At 45.4% G+C, this 26,546-nt stretch overlaps 1 protein-coding gene across 28 annotated transcripts in view; it reads left to right on the plus strand.

Moving 5' to 3' along the window:
• The window catches only part of DDX31 (DEAD-box helicase 31), a 180,699-nt gene that overhangs the window by 23,903 nt on the left and 130,250 nt on the right, over positions 1-26,546 (plus strand). For 17 of the 28 annotated variants that reach the window (XR_012424210.1, XR_006692805.3, XM_065529954.2 and 14 more), the window contains 5 exons: positions 116-292; positions 4,820-4,879; positions 15,679-15,729; positions 17,369-17,508; positions 22,034-22,115. Coding sequence is in view for 25 of the 28 variants with exons in the window: in XM_065529954.2 (XP_065386026.1) it covers positions 116-292; positions 4,820-4,879; positions 15,679-15,729; positions 17,369-17,508; positions 22,034-22,115 (510 nt within the window). In the remaining 3 variants the exon portion in view is untranslated. Of the gene's footprint in view, positions 1-115; positions 293-4,819; positions 4,880-5,047; positions 5,747-15,678; positions 15,730-17,368; positions 17,509-22,033; positions 22,116-26,546 lie in introns of those variants that run through there. The other 11 variants (XR_012424211.1, XM_065529955.1, XM_074016166.1 and 8 more) reach the window with 5 other exon arrangements.

Raw genomic sequence — 26,546 nt, forward strand, 5'->3', positions numbered from 1 at the left:
AGTCACCTTTATTTCCAAATGGGGGTCAGCATGACTGTATAGTTTAGAGAAATACTCATTTTGGCGTCACGTAATCTTAAAATATGTGGGTTTTTCCTCCCTTTGTATCATGTAGTTTGAGAAAGACCAGAAGATGGTTGTCTTTTTCTCAAGTTGCGAGCTGGTGGAGTTCCACTACAGCCTCTTCCTACAGACCCTGCTGAGCAGCTCAGGGGCGCCGGCATCAGGGCAGTTGCCATCTGCCTCCACACGATTAAAATTCCTACGGCTGCATGGCAACATGGAGCAGGAGGTGAGCACTGATCTCCCTGTGCAGCGACAGCACCGTGGCCCCACGTGGAGATCGGGACGAACCTGAGTCCAGCAAACCTGTTCTTTAGGCTCAGCAATGGCTACGACCCTTGCACACTCCACTGGGCAAGTCAAGAATTAGACGAAAATGGGGGACCCACTGGAACTAGAGGGGATCACACTGCTGGATTGATGTGGGCAAGGAGAGTCTATTGTTCCCATTTGCTTTTGCTCCGGGAGCTGGTCTCTTCCACCCGAGAGAGCTCACAGGCCCCGACTTGGCCTGAATCTACCTCAACCAGCTGTTAAGGCAACAGAGTACCACTAAGTAGCTGGCACCAGGGAAGGGTTTTGCCTTTTTAGTACCCAGTGTGTAATTAGGGCTTGATGTCTTCAAATTAAGAGCATTAATGGAGCTAAATTGTGGATCCCATATGGTACTGCTGAGCACGGCTGCTGTCATTGTCAACAAGACACAGCGCTGCACTCAGAACACTTTCGGTTGGGAGAGGGTACTGTGAACCAGAGGGGCTGCGGGCTCCCAGTTCTTTCTCGGCACGGAGTAAGATTTCCGTTCACGAAGAAGAGTACAACATTTCCTCTATTTTAGGGACTTAGCTGTGTGAATCGCATTCCTCCACTCTTTCTTTTTTTTTTTTTTTTTTTTTTTTTTTTGAGACGGAGTCTCACTCTGTCGCCCAGGCTGAAGTGCAGTGGCCGGATCTCAGCTCACTGCAAGCTCCGCCTCCCGGGTTCACGCCATTCTCCTGCCTCAGCCTCCCGAGTAGCTAGGACTACAGGCGCCCGCCACCTCGCCCGGCTAGTTTTTTTTTTGTATTTTTAGTAGAGACGGGGTTTCACCGTGTTAGCCAGGATGGTCTCGATCTCCTGATCTCGTGATCCACCCGTCTCGGCCTCCCAAAGTGCTGGGATTACAGGCTTGAGCCACCGCATTCCTCCACTCTTAACTAGGCCGTTTGGTAGGGAGTCGGGGTGGAGTACGGGAGTGAGATACGCTCACTGGAATTGGGAAAGAAAGGACGAGCAAGACTCGGAAGTAGGAGCCATTTTGCCCTAGAGGAGAGGGTACCAGGCAGCTTCGCAAATTAGAAAGTGGGAAAGAAAACTAGAAATCGGAATGAGATTTGATTTGAGCCAGCTTAAAAGATCATAACATTTTTAGAGCTAAAAGGGACACCAGAGGTTTGACACGATCCTAAACAAGTCCAACCTCTCTTTGCTTTTGCTCTTTTGTTTTAATACTGAAGTAAATAGAGGCCCAGAAAAGCGAACTTGCTCAAGGTCACTCAAGGACACAGGTTATTTGCCACAAGATTATATAGAAATCCCTGGATATTCCAGCCCTTGTGCATTAGGTAAACTCTTGGTCTTTACCTTCGGATCCCTGATTCAATCAAACTTGTTGATTTTATTTTTGTAATACCATTAATGGTTTGGGGTTTTGTTTTTGTTTTAAGCTTTGTTTACTAATCCTGTGAGTCTGTTTTTACCAGAAGTGTTCTGCGGCGTCAATCCAAGCGATTGGGGGAAGCTGGGTATGGACTCAGAATAGTCTAGGAATTCGCTATAATAGATCACACACAAGAGTCTATAGCTTCATTATACAGAAGCTGTTCATCTCACATTGTAACAGGGGAGTAGTCTAGCATGCTGTTTATAGCTGTGCCCTCTGGGGGCACACTGCTTGTGGTCCTGTCCTGGCTGTCATTTGCTGGCTGTGTAATCTCAGGTAAATATTTAACTTCTCTGTGACTTAGTTTCCATGTCTCTAAAGTGGGGATGATAATTGTACTTCCTTTAGGGTTGACTCAGTTAATGCAGACAGCGCTCTCCAGGGCGTAGCACACAGGAAGTGCTCAGTAAATGTTAAGCTCCTTTATTATTATTGTTTTTATCTGTCTTTCAGAAATAGTTCTGTTTTTATAGTTTAAAAGTTTTTTTTTAATAATTAAAATTGTGTTTTTGTAGTTTAAAAAGGAGAATGTCTGTGTAGTATTTAGCTTTTGCAGTGGAAGACAGGAGGTTATAGTATCCCTGTGTTTTATTTTCTAAGTATTAGGGGTAAGTTTCTTGTTCCAGACTAAGCTGAAACTGTCCCACTTAAGTTTTCCTGACTTATTACCCTGGCCACTATCCTACAAGGCCTTAGCATGGTCTCCTTAGATGGTTGACATGATTCTAAATAAGTTTCTGAGCATTGGATAGAAGTTACTATTTGCAGGGTAGTTGTGATGATGACTGACATGATTCTAAGTAAGTTTCTGAGCATTGCATAGAAGTTACTATTTGCATGGTAGTTGTGATGAAAGTCCCAGAGTTTGGTAGGTTTTTTTTTTTCTTGCCTCAAATCTGAATACATCATAACTAGTCTTTAAGGTGTTTCGTAAGCTTTTATGAACTTTTTGATTTTTTCTGATTCTGATTCTAAGATACAGCCGTTAAAAATGATCATTTATAAAGACCATGCAGCAGACTGGACAAATGGATCTGTCCTTTTGAGGGTCTGAGCACTGACTCAGGAACACAGTTCCCAGGTTCGGATATCATTCCGGCCCTTTACCATGTGTGTGTGTCCTTTGGGCAAGTTCCTTAACCTGTCTGTGCCTCAGTTTTTTTCTTCTGGAAAATGGGGTGATGATAATACCTACACATAGGGTTGTTGTGAGGATTAGCGAAGTTCAGACGTGTGAGGTGCTTAAGCCAGTGTCTGGTACGTGGTGAGCACTCAATGAATGTTTGTTGTTTGTATGTCTTTATCCAGTGTACTCAGTGAGGTGTGCCCTGGGCTTCCAGCCATGGACAAAATCTACGCACATGAAAGTCCAGAAAGACATACTATAGCACACAGTGACTGTGCCAAAGCAACAGAGACTTTACTTTTTTCCAGATTTTGGGTAGTTTGGTTCTATTTCTTTGTATTTGCTGCTGACGGGTGAATGTGACCAACTCAAGTGCATAGAGCATCATGACTGAAGAGCGTTCAGAAGGCACCGTTGCAGACTCATACTGAAAGCATTCTAGGATGCCCACCTTTTGGTCCAGCAAGTCTGTTTCTAGGAATTTAACCTAAGAGTAATTAAGAATCTACACAGTGACTTATTTACAGAGATGTTTGTCACAGCATTGATTGCAATATTACAAAATCAGCAGGGCGCGGTGGCTCACGCCTGTAATTCTAGCACTTTGGGAGGCTGAGGCTGGTGAGTTGCTTGAGCTCGAGTTCACGACCAGCCTGGGCAGCATGGCAAAACCTCGTCTCTAACAGAAAATACAAAAATTAGCCAGGCATCATAGTGCATGCCTGTAGTCCCAGCTACTCAGGAGGCCAAAGTGGGAGGATCACTTGAACCCGGGAGGTGGAGGTTATAGTGAACTGAGATTGTGCAGTGAGTCTGGGTGACAAAATGAGACCCTGTCTCAAAAAAAAAAAATCAGAGACAACCTTCATTGCATACAACATTGGTCAAATAAATAATGGCGCATCCATTTAGCTGAGTACTGTTTCACCACAACAGATGACCTGGTCTTTGAATACTTATTGGCATGAAGAGATGTTCATATTCTGTTGCTATCTAAGAGCATGTTAATAGTATAAATAGTAGGGTGCCATGTTTTTGGAAAGCTACATATTTGGTTATGTGATGCATCAAAGGGGAACTCGGGAAACATCAAAGTATTCCCAGTGGTAGTGGTGGTTTGCCTTGAGTGGTATTTTATTTTCTTCCTTTAATGCAAATATATTTTCTCTCCAATTAAAATACATAGTTTTATAAATATCTAATTTTTTTTTTTTTTTTTGAGATGGAGCCTCGCTCTGTGGCCCAGGTTGGAGTGCAGTGGCGCAATCTCGGCTCACTGCAAGCTCCACACCCCGGGTTCACGCCATTCTCCTGCCTCAGCCTCCCGAGTAGCTGGGACCACAGGCGTCCGCCACCACACCCGGTTAATTTTTTTTTTTGTATTTTTAGTAGAGATGGGGTTTCACCATGTTAGCTAGGATGGTCTCGATCTCCTGACCTCATGATCCGCCCGCCTCGGCCTCCCAAAGTGCTGGGATTACAGGCTTGAGCCACCACGCCCAGCCGTATCTAATCTTTTTTAAAACTGCCTGTAGAGAAGGTTGGTGATTCTTTATTCCTTCAGAGCACTTGTAGGAGAATGTTTAGAATACATTGCACACAGGTTTGGAACGCTGCACGCAGGAGCTTGCACCTTCCTGTTCTTGTTTTTGGCCATTCCTGGAGAGTGTGCCTCCCCTGGTACTGTCTCCCAGAAATGTGCACCCTCACAACCCCTGCTACTTCACCGTAGCCTCAAGTCTGGTCCTGTAAGTACAGGGTCATCTTAGAAGATATAAAGAATCCACTTCTTCCTCTTTCCTGGCAAGCCTCTCTGTGCCTGAAAATAGCTCTAGCAGTAGGAGATGGAGCGAGCTAGGGAGATCTAAGCCTACCTTGCTGGAGTTTGTCTCTGAGTTGTAAAGCTCTATTTTTCCTTGTTTTTGTAGGAAAGAACAGCAGTGTTTCAGGAATTTTCACATTCCAGGAGAGGCGTCCTTCTTTGCACGGTACGTATCGTCCTGTCCTCCATGCGAAGGCTGGTACATTTCTGTGATGGCTGTGTAATTTTTTGTCTCTTGACAGTTTGTCCTGTGGTCAGTCCTACAGGGCTCAGGAACACTAGGGGCCCCTTGCTGGGGCTGGCCTCTTTGCACTTCTTTCTTGTTACCTGACAGGGCCACAGATAGCCAGCCACCACCGTGCAGAAGACTTGGCAATTTGCTCACTAATAGTGGCAGCTGTTGGTCTGAAAATGTGTGAATCTTGGAGATTTCTATCCACCCAAAACTTGTAAATTACAGCTATCGGGAGTAATTAGAGCTGAGAAAGTCTTTCCACAACAAAATGACTCTGCTCGCCTCTGCTCACCTTTTCTTAAAGGAAAATTGGTGCATTTGGGCCAATTTTATTTGCTGTTGTCTCTGACTGTCATTTGCCCTGTGATTTCAGGGCCAGCTCCCTCAGCCTCAGGCTCTGCAGTCCTGGATAGCTGCCTCCTCCAGCACAACACTGACCTTTTAAACTCATGCCTCTTGTGCTCTTTCGAGATTAAAAACTCACACCTTCAGTGTTCTGTCCCCACCGCCCGGGGATTCACTTTACCGTAGTTGTTGCTATCTCCAAAGATTAAAATGCCTTCTCTGTTCCATCTTGGATGATGTAACTTAATCCCCAGCTGGTTAATGGAGAAGTTCCTATATATACAGTAATGAAATTGTACTATAAATTTAGTCAATCCAGTGAACAAGTGCTGGGTAGAAACAAAGATACTAAGCTGTTTGAATGCCCATCTAGGCCACATTTGATGCAATTACTTTTTAAGGAACTTGTATTCCATATTCACTATTAAAGGCAATGGAGACTTTTCTGTCTAAGTGTTGAGTTTCTGTATGAGTGCAGCATGGTTTCTTGTGTGTATATATATGTGTGCTCACCTGCAAGAGGGGGCTTGTTGGTAACCTGCTTATCACAGTGTTGGTTCTCATGTGTGCGAGGCAAACAGTGGCTCTGCTGACACTCATTCAGGCCTGAGAGCTGTCACCATGGAATGCTTGCCTCCTGAGGAGATCTGTGTCTGACCAAGTCCTTCCCTTTATGAGGCCCATCCACGAGTCACATGTTCAAGCTTGTTCTAAAGCCAGCTTTATGCATGGCCTATGGTGAAGATAAATTCTAAATAATCTACTTAAAGAAATTTGTTGGGCCAGGTGCGGTGATTCACGCCTACAAGCCCACCACTTTGGGAGGCCGAGGTGGGAGGATCGCTTGAGCCCAGGAGTTCACGACCAGCCTGAGCAACAATATAGCAAGACCCCGTCTCTACAAAAAAAGTTAAGGACTAAAAATTAGCCAGGCATGGTGGCACATGCCCGTAGTTCCAGCTACTCAGGAGGCTGAGGCGGGAGGATCACTTGAGCCTAGAAGGTCGAGGCTACAGTGAGCTGTGATTGCACCACTGCATTCCAGCCTGAGCAACAGAGTGAGACCTTGTCTCAAAAGAAAAACTTGTCAACAGTCCTTATTATATCTAACAATACTTTGTGGAACCTGACCCCTATTTGTCTCTTTTCACCCTACTCCCCCTTGTTCCCTACCCTTCAGCCAAACAGCCCCCTCTTTCAGTCCTCGAATGTATCATCTGGCTTTTTCTGGCCTTGGAGCCTTGGTTCATGCTAGTCCCTCTGCCTGGAACACTACCATGATTTTGACTAAACCATCCTTAGGTGTCCCCTTAAATTTTATGTCTTCAGAGAAATGAAACTCAGGAGCCCCCTGTTCTTCCCCACGAGGCCATCCCAGTGCACCCTTCATTTCTTCGCCGTAATGCTTATCCCGCCTGGTCTAGGTACCTTCCCAGCCAGTTGTAAGCATCGTGAAGACAAGGACTGTGATTTGTTTGCATTTCTATCCCAGTGTCTAGCACAGAGCAGGCACGCAGTAGGTGCTTGGTTTTGTAGATTGAATTGGGGGCAATAGATGGGGCCCAAGAAACTCGATGTTGAGGGCTACCAGTGTGTGTGTTTTTCTAAAGACAGACATTAATAGACTTGCTCACTGGGAATGGGTTTTTCATTCCTCTGGTGTTACCTGAGAAGTGAATGTTCTGGACTGTCAAAATAGAAAGCAGTAGGAACCTTTGGGGTGGAGTTCAGGTTATGATAGGAACAGAATATTTTATCTTTGACCCATAACATGCTGGATTTATCCCTCGGAAATTGTTGAGTCTCCCAGTATGCAAACGCTTTACAGACACGGGTGAGCTGTAAGCCTTAAAGAAAACTCCAGGTATCTGAAGTTCCGCTGTTTGTATTTTTAGTAGCTCTGCATGGAAGAGAAGATTATTCTTTCTGAAATAGTTAATATAATTCTTGGTGAGGTCAAAAGCATACGATCACTTTCCTTGTTCTGTCTATCTGATGATACCTGCAGGCACATGGTATCAGCTAGACAAAGAATGCCATTGTCTTGGCAAAGCACAGTACCTCCCAGCCCTCTGCGCCCTGCCAGTCCCGGGTGCCACATGTAAAGAAAACTCCCTCGCCCACAGCCTGATTTGTCTAAAGCCCTCAGTCTTTGTTCATTTTCTAGTCCAGGTCACTTCAGTTTGCTGATCTTTTGGGAGCTCTCTTTGCTGTGTAGTGAAGATGACTGGAGAAGAGCTGCGTGGGGTTCCTTTCTCTCGGTTGCTGGGCCAGAGCAGGAGCGCAGGTTCCCAGTCATGGGAAGTCCTTCGCTTCTCTTGGTGTTCCTGCCCCTTCTGCCATGCTTGTTTGCTCTAGCTGACGCTTCTGGCATATGAGAGCTTTGGGGCGAGTGGGACGCACACGCTGTAATAGATCATGCCTGGGTCGGGGGAGATGCTGCCACTCTGCATCCTTTTAAGCAGCCTGTTGCTTGCCAGGCTATCTGAACGCTCTCCAGGAGCCTCCTTGGTGTTAATGAGGAACGAGGGCCACTTCAGGACGAGACAGATGGAGAGCTGGCTTCTTTTGATAAAGAGGAATCGTGTTGTTAATCGTTACGTGGGGATTTTCCCCCCTTTATACTGTGCCTTTTGCCATTTTAATTTATCATCCCGAGATCCTTTTAACAAGGCCAGAATGAATGTCTTTATGAAAATTTGGAAATAGTGATGTGCCCACACAAAAGTTCACAATTATGCTATTTCCTTTACTGTTACAAAGTCCCCCACCTCATTTTCCTTCCTGCTAGGAACTGTTAAGGGTGCATGTGTGTGTTTTATTTCATTTTAATTATAAACATCTCAAAAGCAGGGACCTTTTTAATTATCTTGCAGCTCTCAAGCCCTGATACGTGGCTTGTGTACTGTGGCTGTTGAGTAAAGGTGTGACTATGGTAAGATGGAGTCTAGGCAAAGCTTAGTTGGGAGCAAAAGAAATCAGTTTGTGAAAGACGAGGAATCCTCACACATTCACAATGTAATTTTGTGTCTTCTGGGAAACTAGATCTAAGAAAAAGCCAAGGTAAGTAGGAAGTAGGGATGAGCAGAAACGAAGCATTGGAAGTTCAAAGCCCACTTTCCCAAGTGGAATTAAGCAACCAAAGGGATCAGATATCAGACACTGGATTATGTGTAAAGTGTTATTTCCTCCTGCTTATAGTGAAGAGCTCACCCTAAGCCAGAGGAAAGGAACCTGGTTTTTAATACCATCATTATGCTGATGAGTTGATAAACAGAAGTACCACTGACTGGCCGGAAAATGGAGTTTCCGAGCCACCTGATTTTCAGGCTGGTACTAGGTTTTCTGTTGGTCTCCTGGTGGCTCTCCTTGGTTGTCCCTGGATGGAGTGCAGTCACCTTTTTCCCAGAAAGAAGCTACCCGCAGCCCCTGCTGGGTGCCGACTGTCCCTCGGCGTCCTCCTTGGCTGTCCAGCGCACGCATTTCTTTTTCGGAAGATGCACCTAGATCACCTGTGCTGCTTTCCTCCACCTTCTCAGTATTTTTTTCCGCTTGAAGCATACTGTTCTGTCTGTGCAGTTCTTAATTTCCTCTCCTCCTGGGAAATTTCTACCATGCCAGGAGGCTAGGAGACAAAGGAGATAAGGCTGTGAGAGTCACAGAATGTCAGTTCTGTGCCCCACATAAATGTAGACTTTCGTGCTTTTCTCTGGGGTATGCTTTTTAGGTGAAGTTTATCTTTTTCATTTTATTTTGTTTGTGTTAACGGAAAGATCATTTGGAGATTGTTTGCTGTTTACTCAGTTACGCTAACTCATGTTGCCAGTTTTTTGGCGGCTCCAGCCAAGATCTCTCGCCTCTGACAGCTTCTGCACTCTCTCCTTCCTCCTCTGATTACGCAGCCCAATCTGTCACCCGGACAACGGGGGCCTGGACCCTGCTGATGGCTTTCCACACACGGCAATAATGACTTTTGGCAGGCCGGGAAGGCGTCAGAGGCGAGTGTGCTGCGTCCCTTCTCAGAGAGACGGCAGGCCCCCTCTCCCTGTTAGTAAAAGCACTTTGTGAGGTTCTTGGGTAAATAAATGAGTCATTTTAATCCAACTGACAGGCTGGCACCTGAGCAAGCTGCCTTCCATCTGTACTCCTAGGTCTCATGGAGGCAGCCAATTGTCAGGCCCAGGGCCTTCAAGGCCTCACCGTTGAGTGTCTTTCAGAACTGACTTTAGCAATTCTTTTGCCCTAATTAGCTTAAAGGAATAAAATGAAGCTACATCTAAGTCCTAAGAGCAGACAGAACAGAATCCTCTGCCGAGTCTTGGTGGGTCATGATCTCCTGTTGATCTGATGTAGCTGGCTGACTGTGCTCCAGGGAAATGGAGGCTCTGCTGCTTCCCTGCGACCTCTCCCAGGGTGGGGCGGGGGCAGAGAATGAGATATGATGGAGGAGGAGAGTACAGAGACATTGAAGTCACTTCTCTGCCTAATTGCCATCATACCAGTTCTTACTTCACCAGGGTAAGTGAGATTTATAGAATCTCAAGAATACTGAGATTTGTAGGTCTCAAGATATTTGTCACATACATGGTCTCATTTGATCTTAGCAACAACCTCATGATGTACATAGCATGGTTCTCCCAGCCATTTTCTAGGCGGGGCAGCTGAGGCTCAGCTTGCTGAACTGACCCACGCGGATTGGACAGCCCCTAAGTGGGACTGGAGCAAGCAGTCCAGTTCTCTCTTCCTAGACCAGGACTTGCCTTTCTTTCTCCTTATTCACTGTGGTAGCCTAAAGAAATGGCTGAGTTAAATCTGGGGGAGAGAAAACAAGGAGTATTGGGCAGCGGTTGGCCATCAGTGAGGTTCCCCCAACAACACGCATTAGTGGGAGACCGGAAGATTGTGTCTTAGCCTGTTGTCCAGAGCTAGGTCACCTAAGTAGGAAATAGAACCTTGAAGACACAATGACAGTCTGCCGGCGTCCTTCGTCACTCACTGTTGCAGTGTGTTTGGACTCACAGTGAGTTTCATGAACATCACACATTATTTTAGAGTCTTTAGAGTCTTAGTGTTTGCTGGTTGAATTTACTAAGCCAATGAGCGTTAAATTTTTTACAAGGCCTGTCTGTGAAGCTCGAGCAGCCCGTGCCTACATGTATCTCCCACTGCAGGGCACTTAAAGAAATCAGTTCTTCACAAGAGCTTTGCAGATGTAAGAACTCATCAGTGTTTCTAAAAACATAAACTGTAGTTGGTGTAGAAAGCCGCTCCCGCTCCCCTTTAGATAGAGAACATCCTAAATTGTGTTTTCAAAGGCATCAGCTCTGCAGCATCAGCCTTCCACTTCCAGAGCCTGTGGGAGCTGTCTGAAAACACTTTGTGGGTGGTTGACACACTTTTAGGACATTTAACTTCTGCTTACACACTTACAAATGCAGCCTAGCCAGCATTCAAAGGAAACCCGCAAATCTGAGGTACGAGTGAAGGCAGACAAATCCTGAGGTACCCTCAGTGGTCCTTCTAGGGGAGTGATGGTGGGGTGGTATCTCCCCCAAGTCCTGCCTCTGACCCTGGGGGAAGCAGGAGTGTGGTTTTTTGTTTTTTTTTTTGAGACAGAGTTTTGCTCTTGTTGCCCAGGGTAGAGTGCAATGGTGCAATCTTGGCTCATTGCACCCTCTACCTCCCGGGTTCAAGCAATTCTCCTGCCTCTGCCTCCAAAGTAGCTGGGACTACAGGCACGCACCACCATGCCTGGCTAATTTTGTATTTTTTGTAGAGATGGAGTTTCACCATGTTGGTCACACTGGTCTCGAACTCCTGACCTCAGGTGATTCACCTGCCTCAGCCTCCCAAAGTGCTGGGATTATAGGTGTGAGCCACTGCACCCACTGGGAGTGTGTTTCGTATAGTACTTCACATAGTATTATTGTTTTTCAAAAAACTATGTACAGGCCGGGCACGGTGGCTCACACCTGTAATCCCAGCACTATGGGAGGCTGAGGCGGGCGGATCATGAGGTCAGGAGATCGAGACCACTGCACTCCAGCCTGGGCAACAGAGAGAGACTCTGTCTCAAAAAAAAAAAAAAAGAAAGCTATGTACATATGAATCCTTTGTGATACCTAACAGTGGGTGAGGGTGGGCTGTTTTTACAGAAGTATCCCAGAGCTGTGAAATGGAAGGAAGGAATGATAGACTTAAAGAGTCATCCAGGTAACAGTACAGACAAGGGCCGTCAATAAATGCTAAAAGCCTTGGGTGAAAGGTTTTAGGAAACAGGACCATATTATTCACATGGTCTCAAAGTGTCACTCCCCAGTTACTCGTTACAAAGGAGAAAGTCACCTTCGCAACAGAGGGACCCATACAGGACAGACTGCCCCGGTGTGTTTCCCGACATGGAACCGTGGGAAGCACACACCACCCTGAGGTTGTTTCTGCCAGAAAGCCTAACCAGAACCTTACCATGAGGAAGCGGTTAGACAAATCCAGTTGTCTGATGTCCTCAGGAACATTTTGATGTTCTTAAAAAATGACAGACATCGAAAAACTAAGTAAGTCAATCAAAGGCAGGGGTATGGTTCCAAACAAAGGAAGTCTACAGAGACATAGCGGAGTGCGTGATCTACCATCTGATCCTAGTTTAGGAAAGAAAAACAACTGTAAAAGGCATATTAAGGCGTGGTGGCTCATGCCTGTAATCCCAACGCTTTGGGAGGCTGGGATGGGAGGATCGCTTAAGCCCAGGAGTTTAAGACCAGCCTGAGCAAAAAGAATCTAGATTAGCCGGGTGTGGTGGAACTTGTCGGTAGTCGTCCAGCTACTCAGGAGGTTGAGGCCAGAGCGTCACTTGAACCCAGGAGGTTGAGCCTGCAATGAGCAGTGGTTGTGCCACTGTACTCCAGCCTGGGCAATAGAATGAGACTCCATCTTTTTTTTTTTTTTTTTTTTTTTTTTTTGAGACGGAGTCTGGCTCTGTCACCCAGGCTGGAGTGCAGTGGCGCGATCTCGGCTCACTGCAAGCTCCGCCTCCCGGGTTTACGCCATTCTCCTGCCTCAGCCTCCCGAGTAGCTGGGACTACAGGCGCCCGCCACCTCGCCCGGCTAGTTTTTTTTTTTTTTTTGTATTTTTTAGTAGAGACGGGGTTTCACCTTGTTAGCCAGGATGGTCTCGATCTGCTGACCTCGTGATCCGCCCGTCTCGGCCTCCCAAAGTGCTGGGATTACAGGCTTGAGCCACCGCGCCTGGCTGAGACTCCATCTTTAAAAAAAAAAAAAAAAAAAAGAGACATCTTCGATACAGTTGGAGAAATTTGAATATGGACTGTTGATTAGAAAATGCTATTCAGTGTTAAATTTCTGAGGTGTGGTAATAGTGTTGTGGTTATGTAGATCAGTGTCCTTTTAGTTAGGAGGTGTGTGTTAAAGTATTTAGGGTTAAAATGTCATGATGTTTGCAACCTACTTTCAGATGGTTCAGAAAAATGTGCTTGCATATGTGTATGTGTGTGGGGGCATGAGTAGATAGATAGAACACAGATGGGCCAAAGACTGGCGGTAGCGGAATCTAGGTGAAGGAGTTACATCTTTATCTCCTTAATCTAGGTTATACTAGTCTTTTAACTTTTCTGTAGGTTTAAATTTTTCTAAATAAAAATTGTAGGGCCGGGCGCGGTGGCTCAAGCCTGTAATCCCAGCACTTTGGGAGGCCGAGACGGGCGGATCACGAGGTCAGGAGATCGAGACCATCCTGGCTAATACGGTGAAACACCGTCTGTACTAAAAAAAAATACAAAAAAAGTAGCCGGGCGTGGTGGCGGGCGCCTGTAGTCCCAGCTGCTCGGGAGGCTGAGGCAGGAGAATGGTGTAAACCTGGGAGGCGGAGCTTGCAGTGAGCTGAGATCCGGCCACTGCACTCCAGCCTGGGCGACAGAGTGAGACTCTGTCTCAAAAAATAAATAAATAAAAATTGTAGGGGAAATGGTAAGAATTCATTGTTAAAAGAAAGCCAAACACAGAGAAAAGTAAAAATCCGCCTAGATCCTTCCATCCAGAGATAACCACAGTTGGTGGTTTTGTGAGCTTCCATCAAGGTATTGGTTCTCCATCTGCCTATTTAATGTTTTTTGGGTGTTGTTACCCCTCCTTTATTTTTCTTTAACTTTTTTCTTGAAGAAACCAGATCATTTGTCTTTTAGAATACCCTACATTCAGGATTTGGCTAATTGTGTCCTCATGCTGTTCAACATGTTCCTCTTTCCCATATTTCCTGTAAACTAGTAGTTGGATCTAGAGACTTGATTAGATTTAGGTTCTAGTTTCAGGTTTTATTTTGTTTGGTGAGAATATGTCATAAGTGATACTCTGTATTTCCTATAGTGACAGCTGTTTATCTTTTTAAATTATGCCAAGACACTTCCACGGTCTGAGTCAAAAGTATCAAGATTCATTAAAGAAAGTGTAGCTTCCGGGCCAGGCGAAGTGGCTCAGGCCTGTAATCCCAGCACTTTGGGAGGCTGAGGCGGGCGGATCACGAGGTCAGGAGATCGGGACCATCCTAGCTAATATGGTGAAACCCCGTCTCTACTAAAAATACAAAAAATTTGCCGGGTGTGATGGCGGGCACCTGTAGTCCTAGCTACTCGGGAGGCTGAGGCAGGAGAATGGCGTGAACCCGGGAGGCAGAGCTTGCAGTGAGCCGAGACCGTACCACTGCACTCCAGCCTGGGCAACACAGCGAGACTCCATCTCAACAAAAAAGAAAAAAGAAAAAGTGTAGCTTCCATCTTTATCCTATCCTTCCTCTTTTCTTCCTCCCCTAGTGGTGACAATTTTTTTGAGCTTTGGGGATTCTTCCCACCATTATTTCCTACTGAAATATGAGCAAATATGTTTGTATTTTCCCAACTTCTTACACAAGCATACTAGACATTCTCAAAATATATCCTAGAGTCTCCATATCCGTATATAGAAATCTTTGTTCTTTTCATAGCTGTATAGTACTCTATTACATGGGATATTGCTGTATTTTATCGAACCTGTCTTCTGCTGGTCAACAGTGTTTTTCTAGATCTATAATCATATATGGTGCTGAAATCAATGGCCTCATGCCCATATCATTTTGTATTTTTGTCAGTGTGTCTTTTTTTGGATGGACTTCTAGAAGTGATACTGCTCTGGGTCAAGAGCGAATGCACATGTAATTTTGCTAGATACTGCCAAATTCCCTGCCATAGGGATTCCCACCAGCAGCATATGAGGGACATAGGATCATTTTTGATGGTGGAATGCGGTATAATATAATATGGCCTTGAAAAAGCAAAGCAGACCTGGATTCGAGGATTATTTCCACTTCCCAGCTGTGTGTCCCCAAACAAACTACTTAATCTCTCTTAACTTTGGTTTTCTCATCTGTCAGATGGGGGTAATATTTTTTTTGAGGATTAGTCAAGGCAACGCAGATAAAGATCTCAACGCAGTGTGTGTGGTGGATAGTAAGTGTTCAGTAAATGTTGACTGGGACACTCTCATTATGACTGTTATTCTTGAAGAACGAATCCTGAGTGCAAATGTTAGCTAAAGTCAGGGAAATTCCCACTTTCCAGTCTGCTGGAATGGTGAGAGCCTAGAGAGAGTAGAGAATTTTTGCTCTTTGGGTGGTGACTAGTTGAAAAGATACATAAAATTAAAAAATAAATCTCCGTTGCTTTTATAGTTTTTCAGCTCTCTAGCTAAGTCTTTGAAGTGATTAATGGGTTTGGCCTGTATTCTAATCCAGCCATCAGAAGAGATGGAGGATTGCTGGATCCTTGCTGCTCTCTGAGGCCAGAAAGCAAAATCCTCAGTAACTACTTTGCACTTCACTCCCACAGCGAATGCCTTGAGGGGAGATGTTCGAGAGCACACCTCAAGGCCAGCTTGTTGTTCGGCGTTGCTCGTGGTTGTGGCGGGGGGGATGATGATCCATGAATGTGTTCATCATCAAGTGGTTTTTCAAATAAAATGTGTGTTCAGAGTTCTTTACATTACGCAACTGGTCATTACTGTTTAAGTTCCTAGGCTAACCTGTCGATTCTTTTAGCAAAGGGTGTTGTGACTCCCTCATCAATGGATTCTGTAGAATTTGCCCCGAAATCAGAATTTTTAACCACAAGAGGACTGCAGTGGGTCCCCGAGCCCCCTGAAGTTTTATGCAGGACTCTGTGTGTGTGTGTGTGTGTGTGTGTGTGTGTGTGTGTGTGTACTGGGCATACACATGTATGCCCGAATGTGTGTGCACTGTGGGTGGGTGAACTCTCAGAGTTTGTGTTAAATTATCAGACATATCCAGGACCCCAGAAAGATTCAGAAACTCAGTGTTAAACCATATTCTTTTCTTTTTAAAGGATGTTGCAGCTCGGGGCTTAGATCTCCCTCAAGTCACGTGGATTGTTCAGGTAATTTTTTAGTTGTTAAGGTGTAAGCTTGAGGCAGGAATATATGATCATGAGTAGATGCATTGGCTTTAAGTAGAATAATTATTATTATCCTCTTGGGTGTTGCCCTGGTAACCAGGCAGCAAACCAGCCTTATCTGTACAATTCCCCTGACATCTTTCCTTAACCCAGCCCACCTCACCGCTGCAGCAAAACAGCCAGAATGTGCGTTCACGAGAGGGAGGTGGCAGGCTCTCCTGCTTCTAGACTAATTCATGTCACAAACCAAAACTTCAGCAATCTGAAAACAACAGGAATTACCTCAGCCCCTGGGAGGCCTCATTGTGTCCAGAAGGAGATGGCTCAGCTGTCCTGAGAGCCGTGTCCATGTACATTGACCTGCAGGGAGCAATTAAGTTCCTGACAGCATCTTACACATACCTCTAGCCTTAGACGCTTTGCCAGAGGGTACAGGTGTTAGCACTAGAGTCTGGTGGTTTTAGTTTTGTTTTTTCTTTTCATTAGTCTACAGAATGGTATTTTTAAGCCCTTCTGTGTGGGGGCTGGGGAACACGTGCCCTGTTGACGTGAGTCATGGTTTATTCACATTTTAGTGGGATCGCGTGCTTGTCACTGGCCAGGATGTCTGATCTGCTCCCTGCAGATGATCACTTTAGAACTGGAGTCATTGTGTCTTCTTTCCTGCTGGCCACAGAGTGAACTGAAGATAAGGCAATGATGATTTTAATGTACCGGAGGCCAGACATACAGAATTGATCATTTAGAGCTTATATTATGAATATTGATTCATTTCATATGCTTAGCCTCCCATACATTATATTCCTCTTGACCCTCATCTTTTTGATTTGTGTAGCATCAAAGGGAAAAAAAAGGAAGAACGAGTGGATGGTCAGTTAGCTTTAATGATGGCAAAGTTATTGCCAAAGAAAACATAAAATGCTGTGCATTATCCATCGTAATGAGTGATAGAGTCTGCTCTTTTCTCTGAGTTGGCAGTGCTCTCCATGCAAGCACAAGCAATGTCCTGCCTGCAGGGAACCTGCCCCTCACCTGCACACATTCTGTAGAATGGCCTTCATTCTAAAGGACTGAATGGGGCTGCTACAGGCTGGTGGGGACCGGCTCCTGGGGCCTGCTCCTGGTGGCCTGGCAGCAGAGGTAGACTCTGCCCACAGAGCAGGGAGCCCCTTCGTCCTTATGCCCTCCAGTGTCCTCTGGACACCTCACCCTATGGCCTTGTCTTCCAAGGAAGTAGGCCAAGGTCATGTGATCATCCTGGAGAAATGTACCCCCACCTGCCTACATTTTCACCTCATCCAGTCACCACAGTGAAAAGATGCAAATCAGAAAATGAAGAGACCTGTGGAGAAGTAAAATTAAAAAGGAGATATCGGGATGAGAAGACGTCTCATTTATCGGAAACTTGGCCACTGTTCACATTTGCGTGTCAGAGCCTTGTTATTTCCAATGAAGCCAGGAGTTTCAGGGTTGAGTGACTTCTCCTTATGATTGTGTTAGAGTAACCATAGCACCAGGATTTAATTCTTGGGATACCTGGAGGCAGGTGAGGGGTATTGCACTTCCAATTAATGGCAGTCCCTTGATCTATGAATGCCTTCATTTTTGTTACCCTTTTTAGTACAACGCGCCATCTTCACCTGCAGAATACATCCACCGGATTGGAAGAACCGCCCGGATTGGCTGCCATGGGAGCAGCCTGCTCATTTTGGCTCCTTCGGAGGCAGAATATGTCAACTCGTTGGCTTCTCACAAAATCAAGTGAGTCAGAAACCTGAATGGGGTTTCGGCTGATCTCACCTAATTAACTTTCGGTCGCTTTTTACAGTGGATGGGCCTTGTAAGCTGACGAAGAGCCATTAACCCTTGTGATCCCTAAATGAGTCCCAGAATAGCCAGTGGCAAAAACTAAAACCCTTAATATCCTCAGCACATGACAGTTTTCATTGCATTGCCAGACTAAGTCATAGGGCGATCTGTTGTACTTGGTTTTCTTTTAGAGAGCTGTGTTTTGTTTCTCCTGCTGTAAAGATAAGTATGCACCATCTTCACAGCTTCTGAAAGGCCTTTTATTCACAACTTTTATTTCTTGCAATTAATGGTTTGTATCTTCAAAGTTGATTTGTCTTTTAAAGAAATAATGCTTTTTACTTACCACACAATTTCCCTCCCCCAGGAAGATAAACCCAGGGGAAATGATTTTGAGGCTGTTGAAATCCATACTACACTCACAGCCAGGACGTTCAGCCGCCATCCTGTGTGTCACAGTTCAGCACCTCACACCCCTGCTTTAGTAAAGCCCTGGATTCCAGACCTGGCGTGCCGTGAGCACACAGCTCAGCTCTGCTGTCAATGGGATAGTCTTACTTCCTTTTCCTTGCCCAGCCCTGTGTTTTATGTAAAACATCAGATAGAACTGCAACACTGTTTTCTCCCCTAAAGTACAGTGCTAGAACAAAGCACTGCATTCGTCATTGGAATGGAAACATCCTAGCAGGCAGCCTGGAGGCCTGTTAGGGGTGCAGCCCACTCAGTCGCAGGAGCTGTGTGTGGCTGTCCCCACCATACCTGCCCCATCTCCCACCAGCAGAACTCCACCTCTCATGCTAGTAAGGCTTTTCAAAACTCTCTCAAGGTTGTTCGTGTGAACACTTACGGACTGAGGCTCATTCAGAAAATGTGTCGTGTGTCCTGCAGTGTTGAGGGAGGAAGGAAACTACTCCTGGTTGTAATGTCAGGGGGGCCAAAATATAGTTCGGGTTTTCCTTTCTTCAGTGTGTTCCTTATCTTAACACAGTCTGTCAGTTGAAAGAGTGGTTTTTATTTGTTAAGGAAGATATGCATATTGTATCTTATTAGTGAAAGAAATCTCATACAGATCAGTCACTTTTCACCCAGCACCGCTTCTCCGGCTGAGTTCTGAGCTCCCTCAGCTGGAGGCTGGCTGGCCTCTCTTTGCGGCCCTTTCAGCATGGAGGCTGACACCCACCAGGCGGGTGTACCAGGAACCCTGGGGAAGGTGAAATGCAAGCCCGCTGGCGCAGCTGGTTTCCTTTTCCTCCCTGACCCTGTTCTCACAGGCTGGGAGCCCGTCACAGTGCTGCTGGTGGCCGCGTTTCCTGTCATAGGAATTTGTGTACCTGCAGAAAGCATCTTCAGAATTTTGTGTTGTGGCCCCACAATAGAAAATGTAGTCACCACACCGTAACAGCCTGTCAGTCGCTCCACACTTCTTTTCCTCTTCCTTCCATTCTAGAGCTACAAATTCCATTCTCCCGTTCCTTGCTGGCTGCAGCTCTCTGGATGTTCCCCCAAGCTCGTTCACTTTAACATGACCTCTTCCTAAGAAAAATGAGTGACAGCAATTACAGAGTCCAATGATAATTGTCTAATGCTAGAGTTAACAGCAGACATGCCTCTCTCTGTTCTCTTTATTTTTCTCTAATAACACCTTCAAGTAGATTGCTATGAAGGGCTCAAATATAAAGCTAAAATTGAGAAGGGAAAACAGTGATTAGCAGAGGCATGAAGTATTAGGGAGTCAGGTATATTTTAAAGACATAGCAAATACTGTCATCTGCTGTGATGATCTTGTCTGGAAAAAATAGTGTGCCCTCATTTACATGACTCCCTTTTTTATCCCACGTTAGAAGGAAGACAACTCAGTGACAAACGCCACCTCTTCCGGAAGGAGGAAGTGTAGGCCTTTTGGGAAGGGACTCTGCAGGGTGGTGGAAGAGCATTTGCGTGAGGAGGGAGGGTCCTTGCGTGAGCCCCACTTCACTGGTGTCTGCCCTGAAAACTCACTTGTGTGGGGCCTGGGCCTGGACCGCTGCCTGCCTCGTGGGCGCGCTATAATCAACTTAAACAGACATCAGAATCTGGGTTACTACGTTGCAGTCATGCATTGTTCTTCCCAATTTCTGTTTGAGGAAAGGCTCTACATTGGCTATATCTACACATGAGCTATTTCTTTGACTTAATGAAAAAAAAAAAACAACAAACCCCTATTAACCAGTTGCAAAGTGTTCAGTGGGAAGAAGCAGACTTGAACATTTTTAGAACCCAAAAGGTCCACTCCTAAATATTTTTTGAGGAGGAGGAAGCACGTGCATGTTTCGTGCCTGAGAACATGAGAGCCAGGCAGAGGGGCGCTGGGAGGGCTGAGGCATCACAGGGCAGATTGGAGAAGGCAGGCCGAGGCTCTCGGCAGCAAGGGCCAGCACGACAAACGGCCACCCGCCTTCCTAGACCGAGCGCTGCCCTGGCAGTTGAATGGAGCAGACAGGACAAGAGACAGGTTCCTGGGCCATTGCCCCCTCTGTCTAGATGCTCAGAACTTTGCTTCTGCATTCTTTCGACTTCTCTGTATTTGTCAACTTCTTAACTTTTTTCTGCCTCCCCTTTAAATGTGTTTCTAATGAAAATCATCATTGGTTTATTAAAATGTAAATGCTTCATCAAAACGTGTATTTCTTAGATCAGGCATAAGACAGTTCCCTGAATTTATTTATTTATCCATCTCGTTTCCTACTAAGGTGGGGTGATTCAGATCTGTTGATGGACCCATAAATAATCATAGTAGATTTGCTTTGTTCCTCAGAAGCAGCAATTTCTTAGGAGGAAGAAGGCCCTTTGAAACTGTAAATCACTTCAGTTCCCTCTCAGCTCCCGTGTGCTTGGGGTGTGTGGTCCCCCGACATCGCCAGGTGGACACGCAGCATATGAGCCGCGCTCCGGCTGGAATATCAGCACATGCATTTGAGAATGCTGCCTTTCTGTGGCTATTTAGCTTTTTATATTCCTGAATGCAAGTGGCACGATTCTTTTTTCTTTCTGCTTCAAGATTTGACCCCAAGTTCTTGCGTTTCTTTTACTTTTGTGTTTTTCCTCTTTTTTTTCTCAAGAAAAAAGTGATGAATAGAAGCAAATCAGATAGACCAAGAAAAAGATGGGACTGGGCTATGTTTTCACCTTTCTTCAGGGTTCCAGGCACAAATGAGAGGGGAGTTCAATAGCCATGCATTCCTGTCTCCTACGAAAAGTAGATTTCCCGTGAAGTCAGGGCACTCTCCCTCCGACTCCTGCCCTTTCAGAGCATGCTCTGCCTCCTCTGGTTGACTCTTGCTGCTGTAAAAAGGCTTCGCTCATCCATAGGGCTGTGAGTTGGCAGCAGAGAGAGGATGCTGAGGGGTGAGGACTAGGGGTGTGCAGGGAGATGACACATTTCAGGTAAATCGCTGTCAGAGACGTGACATTTTCATTCATAGCCTTGTCAGAGTAACCTTTGGGTGAAAGGGGGAGAATTGTCTTCTCCCACCTAAGAGGTTGCCATTCATGTTTTAATTTGCTGTTACATTTTCAAAAAAAAAAAAAAAAAGGAACATACAACAAAATCATTTGTCTTTTTATGATCTGTTTCCCCCCTAGAACTCCTCCTTCTCTTTCTGTTTCTCTTTCTCCCTGGGAAGTATCTTAGCAGCAGCTCACGTTTCCTCCTTCATCTCTGACACGCAAGTCTCTCTCTGCTCCCTACACTCGAATGCTGTGGCCTTGCAGTCGATTGGATGAAGCGGAGGCTTTCCAGACTCCACCGCTAGGCAGGTGTGACTGTTCTGTTCTGGCTCCTGGTGGCTTCTGTTCCTGAGTGAAGCCCGAGTTCTTGTCTCAGTGCTTGGCACATGGCTCCGGGTTTGTCAGAGATCCTTGGGTCTTCACCCCTCAGTAATTAAGAGACAAGGGTAGTGAAGCTCCTTCAGGGTAGAAGAGGAAAGGGCAGTGCTGCTGTGGACAGGGCTTTGTGTCCTCATTACCCTCACAGGGGTGTTTACCCCACAGTGGAGGATGTTGGCCACCCTTCTCTTTCCTTTTTTTTTTTTTTTTTTCTCTCTCTCTCCAGTATAAACTAAAGAGATCAAAATGCTTTCTATTTCATCATCATCTGCTCAAGGCAAGGGAGTTGATCAGTTGAGTGGGCACACTTGTTTGGTATTCAAGATTTATTAAGAAATAATGACACAATCTCTATTAAGGAAATTCTAAATGTAGCCTCTTTTAAATTCATCAGGGAGGAAAGAAAGTGTCAGGAATATCATCCTGTCCCTTTAATATCATAGAGGTCCCCTTCTCAATTCCTAAGGGTTTAGGAAAATATTTCCTTTCCTAGGAAGGTGTCACTTCTACTTCATGTCTAATTAGCTCAAGAATAGGCCAGTTTTGTGCATCAAGGTCTTGGGTGTTTCTGAAAGAGCAAAAAGTTTACCTTGCTATGCCCTTCCTTTTACAGCGTTTCTGAGATGAAGATGGAAGATATTTTGTGTGTTCTGGCGAGAGATGATTGTTTTAAAGGGAAACGATGGGGAGCCCAGGTGAGTTTTGTTATTTATTGTGCTTGCTGCCAACAGACATGACTCACTTGGTTTGGGGTAGTAGAGGCTCTGTGTATGGGTTACTTCCTCTGTCAAGCAAAACATTTATTTTAAGAACCGTGGACATTAGATGAGGCCAAATCTCGGTGTTTTTTTTTTTGTTTTGTTTTGTTTTTTGTTTTGTTTTTTCTCGTCTTTGCTTCTGGATGCGTTTGCCACTCTCATCTAGTGAGTGGGCTACGGTCCATTCTGGAAGCCTGCCAGACAGCAGCAGGCTCCCCAGAAAGGAGGTCCAGGCCAGAATGAGTCTGGAGGCAGCTCCACACGCTCAGCCCCGGTGGTCCCTGTCCAGATTCTCAGCAAGGACGGCTGCTTAGACCTGCCTATCCCAGACAGCGTGGAAGAAATAGGTATCTCTGTGTCTGCTTTCAGACACACTTAGTTCATCCATTTTTTAATGTGTGTGCTATCCACAGAGGAAGAGTAAAGTTGAGATCATTAAGAAGAAAAATTTTTATTATCCATGCAGTTCCATATGGAGATTCTGAGCAGGTGCAGACAGCCCTGGACACCCTTTCCTGCTCCTTCTCTTAAGGCTGCACCCGACTAAACCATTATTCCCTCACCCAACCCCACACCCTTACCCAGTATTCCCATGTGTGGGTGCAGTGTTGCTATATGTAATTTTGTCTGTGAGATATTAATCACTTGAATATTTTACATTTGTTTTTGTGTGCCTGAGGATGGACTGGAAAATCAGGGCCAGATAGATCAAGCTTAAGAGTTTTTATCATGCTGTAGCATGTGCCTGTATTTGGATCATTATTCTCCCTGAGCAGGGAGGGACCCCGTTTCACTGACCCTGACTTAAGTTCCCTTGTTTTAGAGAGCATCTGAGGAAATGTATGTAATACCAGGAGAGGAAATAGCCATATAGCCTCTATTAGCAAAGTGTGTATTCCCAACCTAGGACTGTGCTACACTCTTTACATGCACGGTCCCATTTAATCTACCAATCTGAGAAGGTAGTGATGGCCCCAACTTACAGATGAGGAAACTGAGACTTAGAGAGGTGAAGGAACTTTCACAGGTGCACACCAATATGCTTTAGTCATTCTGGGATTTGAAGTCTTAACTTCAAAGCACATATATTTAACCGTATACCGATATGCCTTTATTAGTATTAACTAAACCAAGATAATTGAACTGAATCGTTTTTTAAATAAGGAAATGTTAGTCATTTTTAGAGGTGACATTTGATCAACAGTTAGTACCATAGCAAAGATCCCTGTGAACAATAAAAGCTATTAAAACCTCCATTGGTCATCAGGTTACTTGAAGCAAGTCAGTATTTCATAGAAGACTCATAAGCCTCTGGACCACCCTTTCTTAATAGTTTGTTGTTAGGGGTGTTGACCTGTGGCCAGACAGATCTTCATTGGTCTTGGCACACTTCTGTTCTTTTCACACTATCATAAATTCTAGTTAAGGGGCTTTTTGGGTTTCTTTTTTTCTTTTTTTTTTTCTTTTTTTTTTGTGATGGAGTCTCGCTCTGTTGCCCATGCTGGAGTGCAATGGCGCAATCTCAGCTCACTGCAACCTCCGCCTCCCTGGTTCAAGTGATTCTTCTGCCTCAGCCTCCCGAGTAGCTGGGAATAGGCGCGCGCCACCGCACCCACCTAATTTTTTTGTATTTTTAGTAGAGATGGGGTTTCACCGTGTTGGTCAGGCCGGTCTCAAACTCCTGACCTCGTGATTCGCCCTCCTCGGCCTCCCAAAGTACTGGGATTACAGGTGTGAGCCACCACGCCCGGCCTTTTGGTTTCTTTTTTAGTGTTCCCCCAGATACTTAATTATGGTTCCACGGCATCTCTATGGGATCAGCAGGGAGCAGATGGGGAGCTGATCGTGGAGGCAGTGTAGCAGAGTGGCTAAGAGCACGGCCTCAGGGTCACATTCCTCATCTGTCACCAGTGTGTGACCTTGGGCAGGGACTGGACCTTTCTAAGCCTCAGTTTCTTTCGAAGAGGCAGTGTAGCAGAGTGGCTAAGAGCACAGCCTCAGGGTCACGTTCCTCATCTGTCACCAGTGTTTGACTTTGGGCAAAGACTGGAGCTTTTTTTTGAGACGGAGTCTTGCTCTGTCCCCCAGGCTCGAGTACAGTGGCACGATCTTGGCTCACTGCGAGATCTGTGACCAGACACATCTTCATTGGTCTTGGCACACTTCTGTTCTTTTCACACTATCGTAAATTCTAGTTAAGGGGTTTTTTGGGTTTCTTTTTTTCTTTTTTGAGATGGAGTCTTGCTGTGTCGCCCATGCTGGAGTGCAATGGCGCAATCTCAGCTCACTACAACCTCCGCCTCCCGGGTTCAAGAGATTCTCCTGCCTTAGCCTCCCGAGTAGCTGGGAATACAGGCACGTGCCACCACGCCCACCTAATTCTTGTATTTTTAGTAAAGACGGGGTTTCACTATGTTGGCCAGATGGTCTCAATCTCTTGACCTTGTGATCCGCCCACCTCGGTCTCCCAAAGTTCTGGGATTACAGGCGTGAGCCACTGCACCTGGCCAGGACTAGACCTTTCTAAGCCTCAGTTTCTTCACATGTAAAGTTGAGATAAAATAGTGTTCTTCTAAGGACATCAGAGGATTGTGTGGGAAATAGTCCTGGAGTCCCAAGTATAAAGCATAGGACCAAAGGGCTTTTTTTTTTTTTTTTGGAGATGGAGTCTCGCTGTGTCGCCCAGGCTGGGGTGCAGTGGCATGGTCTCAGCTTATTGCAACCTCCGCCTCCTGGATTCAAGCGATTCTCCTGCCTCAGCCTCCCAAGTAGCTGGATTACAGGCACACACCACCACGCCTGGCTAACTTTTGTATTTTTAGTAGAGATTGGGTTTCACCATGTTGGCCAGGCTGGCCTCAAACTCCTGACCTCAGGTGATCTGCCCATCTTGGCCTCCCAAAGTGCGGGGATTACAAGCATGAGCCACTGCACCCGGCCCAAAGGTCATTTTTTATTATTACTGTAACTATCATGATTATTTGTAGTCATACAAGTTAGTAGCAGATGTGGAATTAAAGCCCAGACTCAGGGACATGAATCCCAGTGCCCTTTTTTGCTGTATCATAATAAGTGGAACATTAGCATCTGCCAGCTCTCCAGAAATAAGAGCAAGTAGTACAATTACAAAATGAGATTGTAAGTTTGATCAAACGTAGTCTCAGGTATACTCTTTCTGGGCCTGGCGCTGGTGTCAGTCTTTATCCCCGAGCGCAGATCATTTCTCTCCAGGGAGTTGATCATTGCCTGTCTGCACAACGCAGGGAAGCTGTAGAAGGGCAGGAAGCCTCTCCTGAAATACACGTCCCCAAAGAAGGAGTGGAGCAGCTGCACCTCCCTCCACTCTTTCAGCAACAAGCTGCAGTCATTTCTTTTGGTAACATCTGCCCTTCTGTGGCCTTGCAGCATAAATTCTTCTCCATAAGCCTTTTCCCTGGCTTGAGGCCAACCTCAAAGACTTCCTGAGACTTGAGGAGCGGTTCTAACTTCATGAGTAAGAACCAGGTCCCAGAGTCAGACAGATACGAGTTTGAGTTTGAATCCTTGCTTCCCAGCTGGTAGCTCTGCAATCTCAGGCAGATTTTATCTTCTCCCAGCCTCAGTCTTCCCATCTGTAAAACACACGATTGCTGTGAGGTTTAAATAAAACAAGGCATAAAGTGCCCTGTAGAGTTCCAGACCTCATAGATTCTTAGGTCTAGAAACTCTGTCTCGTGATCTCAGCCCCCCAGCTCCTTCCTTGACAGATAGTAGTGAATGCTTGGATATTTTTAAGGTTTGGTTATTTTTTTTTTTTTATTTTTATTTTTAGAAAAGCTGAGCAAGGTTGGGCTTTCATGATATAACTGATTAACTTAGAAAGCTAAATTAACCATCCTACATTCTAGGTGTCATGTTGGTAAAGACCTGGCTGACTGAGCCAAGTTTAACTTGAACTCAGAGGAAAAAGAAAAACTAAACTAAATTGACTGTGTTACTAATTATTGCACGGATCTACACAACCCGGGAGAGTATTTTATGTGTGATTCATGTCAGTAGTAAAAAGAATAAACTAGATGCTGGATACAACTTTTAATTCTGTTGTGCATAAGAAATACCGTGTGTCTTAATTGCTGTCCTCAATTTGAGCAGCCCTCTAGCATGCGAACTAATGCCAGGCATGTAAATGTGGGTTCAGTTGCTAGGCCTTTCATTCAGATAGCCAGACACCTCATTACAGGGCCCCTCTCCTTCACCCAGCGCGATTGAAGCCCATGGTAAATGTCCCTTTGGCATATACATTTTTGGGCTTCTGCGAACAGAAAGAAAGCGAGTGAAGCATCTGTAAAATGTATATTTCATATTTAGGTATATAAAATATATATAGCT

Source organism: Macaca fascicularis, chromosome 15 (genome assembly GCF_037993035.2).
Source record: "Macaca fascicularis isolate 582-1 chromosome 15, T2T-MFA8v1.1".
NCBI lineage: Eukaryota > Metazoa > Chordata > Mammalia > Primates > Cercopithecidae > Macaca > Macaca fascicularis.